The sequence below is a fragment of the Sinocyclocheilus grahami genome, unplaced genomic scaffold, assembly GCF_001515645.1.
Source record: "Sinocyclocheilus grahami isolate Dianchi unplaced genomic scaffold, SAMN03320097.WGS_v1.1 scaffold201.1, whole genome shotgun sequence".
NCBI lineage: Eukaryota > Metazoa > Chordata > Actinopteri > Cypriniformes > Cyprinidae > Sinocyclocheilus > Sinocyclocheilus grahami.
The window spans coordinates 1,141,615-1,147,235 of NW_015505380.1; the positions used below are offsets into that span (position 1 = coordinate 1,141,615).

At 37.6% G+C, this 5,621-nt stretch overlaps 1 protein-coding gene across 1 annotated transcript in view; it reads left to right on the plus strand.

Annotated features, from left to right (window-relative positions):
* The window catches only part of LOC107595394 (high affinity cAMP-specific and IBMX-insensitive 3',5'-cyclic phosphodiesterase 8A-like), a 24,242-nt gene that overhangs the window by 9,139 nt on the left and 9,482 nt on the right, over positions 1-5,621 (plus strand). The window contains exon 2 of the mRNA XM_016285777.1: positions 4,787-4,843. Coding sequence (XP_016141263.1) covers positions 4,787-4,843 — 57 coding nt within the window. The remainder of the gene's footprint in view (positions 1-4,786; positions 4,844-5,621) is intronic.

Consider the following 5,621-nt stretch of genomic DNA (forward strand, 5'->3'; position numbering starts at 1 on the left):
AATGTATTTCTGTGATGCGCAGCTGTATTTCCAGCATCATTCCTCCAGTCTTCAGTGTCACATGATCTTCAGAAATCAGTATAATATGCTGATCTGCTGCTCAAGAAACATTTCTGATTATCATCAATGTTGAAAACAGTTGTGCTGCTGAATATTTTTGAGGAAACAATTTTTTCACTATTCTCTTTGAATTTGATTTGAAATTGTTCTTTGTGTCAGAGCGCTGGAGTTGGTCAGAAATAGAACGGGCATCAGGTTGCTGTCATGGGTTTGTCGCGTCGCGCCGCATGCACAGCAGAACATCACTGGGCTCTATTTGCTTTTGTCTCGTCGCGCCGCTCGCGTCTGCTGTAGACCCCTTGTTTTGGTATTTGGGAATCTTAAGTATATTCATCATCTGCTTTACGTTTATCTAGCACTGGAAGTCCTTTCACAAACTGGTAACTTTCATGCTTCGAGCAGAACCATGCATCGTTCATTTATATTTCTACACGGCTCCGTGCAATACAAGTCTGATTCTTCAATCGCGCCATCTAGTGGTCTGTTATTGATAGAACCACAACTGCTACAACTGATAACGGAGCACTCAAGCGAGTACTGCCAGTCATGTTGAGGTCATTAAAATGTCAAATTAATATTTTGCGCTCAATTATTTACTTATCAGACAAGAGGCCGCATGATAAGTGAGAACATTACGCAGTGGAGTCTTTATCACCCTGCAGAGGTTTCTTTTGCAAAGTAATCTGCTGACTACACGACCCCTCAGTTTGGGAACCACTGGAGCAGGAGATTTGTGCTCTATTAATTTGGTCTGTTTCGATGCCCTGTGTTTGATTACTAATGCCTGTGTAGTACGGCGTTGCACACGGAGAACAAAAACGTTCAGCCTCGACTCTTTATCGTCATTTGTGTTAAAATTTGCAAAGCGTACCAAATTGAACAAAACTATATAAATGCAAAATTTGAATTCATGAATATATAACGGTATCCACGGTATAGCAAAATCCATATCATGGATCCATATCACGTTCATACCGGTGTAGCGCCCACCCCTACATTCACATAGAAAAGTTATTTTAAATTGTAAATATCTCACAATTAGGGATGTAACAATTCGATTCACGATTATTTATTTATTTTAACAAAATGAGATTTAAGACAAATTATAAATAAAATGTGTCCTTTTATTATTGCTTGGACAAAATGCTGCACATTTCTTTGTGAAATTGAAATATAACACTATAATAATATACTAATTTAGCACTTGCGTATTTTTGCTCTTTTGTTAGTTTTGATTGCTTCTAATGTCCTCTTTTGTAAATCGCTTTGGATAAAAGCATCTGCTAAATGACTAAATTTAAATATAATGTAAATAACAAAACTACGTTTAAATTTTAAAGTTTATTTTTGATCAAATAAATGCAGCCTTGATGAGCAGAAGAGACTTCTTTAAAAACATTCAAAAACGTACTGATCCCACACTTTTGAGCAGCAGTGCACATGTGCTTACAGTGTACTTGCACACTTACCGAAGGAAGTACTGGGTAACAGAAGGTAAGTGCACAGGTTAAGGTTAGACTTAGGGGTAGGTTCAGGGTTAGTACCTAGTTATTACTCGGCTATTGTAATTATTTTGATTACAGTGTAGTATGTACATGTATAATAAAAGAAATTATTAAACATTACAATTCCCCCAATCTGGACTAAGTTACAGATTTTCTCTCACTTAAACAACTCTCAAAATAAAGTGCTCCGTGGCTGGAAAGAGGAAGAAGTAGTTAACTTAAAATGAGTTGCTGTAACAAAACAGATGTCATTTCCCACTATGTTTATAAATGGTAATTTTCCCCCTAACCTTATTAAATGTGTCATCTTTCACGTCAAACTCTTACTTTGTTTCAATTAATTCGGTTAGAATAATACGAAACTGTAGAGTTGTTACCATTGAAATGAAATTAGTCTGAACAAACTCTATCTTTCCACACAAGCTGCATCTGAAGTGCCATTAGATGCATTTACACGGCAAATTTTCAAATGCATAAATAATTAATGATTATAATTAAGATGAATGTTTTATGTATTTTTTAAACATACAAATAAATGTTGAAAAAAAATGCAATGATACTTTGGCCACGTTCACACAGCAGCAGAATACGGTTGTCAGTCCTGTATTTGAGTCCTAAATATGGTTTACGTTCACACACAGCACGGTTATTTTCAGGCGTGACAACCGTATTCTCGGAACACAGGCGCTGTGTGAACGGAACCGGACTGGACAACTAGTTATCGGTCACGTCATCCAGCGCCAGAGGGAGCCGCTTGGATAATTTATCCAAAAACAAATAATCAATATATGAAAATACAAACATTATCGATGTAAAACACTTAAATAATCACAATTTTATTATTAATTACATTAAAGTATTAAATCACATGAAACCTAAATATTATTATACATTTGAGATGGATAAATCCTATACATTCCCCATATTTAAAATAATAAAGCAAAACAAATTTAAAGGATGCCCAACCCATCGCAAAACATTATTTACTCAATTCTTACGAAATGTCTGCCCTAACTCACTTAATAGTGACTCTATTTTATTCTGTTAAACAAAATCTGATCGTATATGGGATACATACTCAATCCAATCTCTCCATACTACTGAAAACACCTGAGACTTGAGTCTTAAAGCATAGGTTAACTTCTCCATTGTAGAAATAGCATGTACTGTGTCCACCCAGTCCTCACGAGCAGGCAAAGTTGGTTGCAGCCACTTTCTTGTAATTGCTTTCTCACTTGCTATGGTTAGGATTCTGAACCGGTATTTGTTTGGAAAATCACTGGAAATCAAACCCAGGTACATCACCTCAAAACTGAAAGGAATGTGTATCTTAAAAGTAATTTCTAGACATTTGTGTATCTCATACCAATATTGTTTAATAGAAATACAGCTCCAGAAAAGATGGAAATGGTTTGCCTTGTCAACCCCGCACTTTCGCCAACAATTGCATCTGTCTGACCGATGCTTGATCTGAGCAGGTGTGGAAAAAAAGCCTAGCAACACCCTTCCACGCAAACTCTCTCCAGAACAGAGAATGTGTAGTTTTCCATTGTGTCTCGTGTACTCTTTCCCACTCCTCTATCGAAAGACTCCGGTTGCCTTCACGCTCCCATCTCTCCTTTATGTATAATGTATCTACCATCTTAGCTTGTTGTAGCCTACTATACAACTTTGAGATCACATTTTTACTGACATCTAATTGATAGGCTAGAAGAAAAACGTTTAATAACCTATCTTCTACTTTCGTTACTCTAACACACACAGGCCTTTGTTTAACTTCACTGTAAGTGTGTGTGTTACGTAATGAATTCACAGCTGATTTGATTCTGTTCGTCGTGTCTAATCAACACACTCCTTCATGAATTAATTTCAGTGTAAATCACCAGTAAACTCATTCTGATGATTTTCAGATTCATGACTGTGTTTGTATTTTCACGTTAGTTTGTGCTCCTGATCGCAGCCGAACATTTGTGTTCCTTTAGTCAAACTGACGACACTACATTAGATAACGCTTTTTATCATAATAATATGTAATAACAACATTAATCAGTTTAATGTGATGTGCTTGTTCCAGATGACTGTGATTCTGAGCAGCAGGAGAGTGTTTGTGTACAACACTATAACTGAACTAGTTATGGCCAATTAATCTAATTTGCAGTTTTTCTAATAACTGGAGCAATCCTGAGATCACGTAATTCACGTAGTTGTAAATGAGGAAAGATTAATTTTATTCACAGATAATTTTATTCTCATACTTGTATATTTCTGAAACTCGTGACTCGTGTTTGTTGGGTGAAAGTGGATGATGAGATGAAATGTGTGTAGACTGTGAATATTTGAGAATGCTGAAAGTTTTGCATAGACGGTAAACCAGTTTCACTCCCTATTTTCATCTCATGACTATGTTTTCAAACACTTGCGTGTATCTGTGCGAGCGTTTTCTGCAGAGAGTCGAAGGTTTGTATTTATAACATGTTTTGGAAGTGTTGAGCATTGGAGCCAATCGCATGAACGCAGTGGACAGTCCGTTTTCTTGTTCATGCCGATAGCTTCACACTGCAGTGCTGACAGCCGTATTTAATTGTGGGATTGAATCTGAGAATGCAGTGATACAGTGATAACCATGAATCAGATGCTGTGTGTCAGGATAAATCTGTGCATTGAGTCTTGCAGTGTAAATGCAAACTAACAGACCTGCCGCCTGTTCTAGTAATCTGTTACTTTCTTCCTCAAAGAACTCGCTTTTTTGTTGCAATAATCACAGCTTTTTGAAGGATGATCTGTATAACTTGCATATTTTTATATTTCTAAGTAAATATGATTTTAATTCATTTTGTGTTCATTTAGTAAAAAGCAGTAAATGATCCCTGATTGTGTCTAGGTTGCTTTCTTTAACTGTTAATTCAGCAGTGATCAGTTTGTATGTACTTTGTAATAATAGCCGTTCTTTTAGATCATGTCTTTCATGTCAAAAAATCAAATGCTGAAATGTGTCTCTGCCGTGTGTGTGTGTGCATACGTGAGTGTGTGTGTGTGTGTTTTTCCATTTCCTTCTCATGTTGTCTGTTTTGGGATGCTGTCCCTTGGAGGGATGGTCTCCATGGTAACCGAGCATCATCAGAGAGGATGCTGGAATCATGTGCTGCATTCATCATCTCTGTGATCCACAGATCATGCGGAGTCGGATCACTGAGTGTGTTTGTTCTTGACTGTCGTTTCAGAGCACGTTAACGGAGGTGCAGTTTGGACCAATGAAGCTCTATGAAGATCAGCTGCAGGTACCGGCTCTTCCGCACTCATACTCCGTGTTTATCCACTGTTTAGAAGGGTTTCTGTAGTAACTCCACTAAACAGTGAGTGTGAACATAAGAACTCGCTTTTTTGTTGCAATAATCACAGCTTTTTGAAGGATGATCTGTATAACTTGCATATTTTTATATTTTTAAGTAAATATGATTTTAATTCATTTTGTGTTCATTTAGTAAAAAGCAGTAAATGATCCCTGATTGTGTCTAGGTTGCTTTCTTTAACTGTTAATTCAGCAGTGATCAGTTTGTATGTACTTTGTAATAATAGCCGTTCTTTTAGATCATGTCTTTCATGTCAAAAAATCAAATGCTGAAATGTGTCTCTGCCGTGTGTGTGTGCGCGTACGTGTGTGTGCGTACGTGAGTGTGTGTGTGTGTGTTTTTCCATTTCCTTCTCATGTTGTCTGTTTTGGGATGCTGTCCCTTGGAGGGATGGTCTCCATGGTAACCGAGCATCATCAGAGAGGATGCTGGAATCATGTGCTGCATTCATCATCTCTGTGATCCACAGATCATGCGGAGTCGGATCACTGAGTGTGTTTGTTCTTGACTGTCGTTTCAGAGCACGTTAACGGAGGTGCAGTTTGGACCAATGAAGCTCTATGAAGATCAGCTGCAGGTACCGGCTCTTCCGCACTCATACTCCGTGTTTATACACTGTTTAGAAGGGTTTCTGTAGTAACTCCACTAAACAGTGAGTGTGAACATGCAGAATATCAGGCTTCCTGCTCATTGTGTGTGTGTGTGT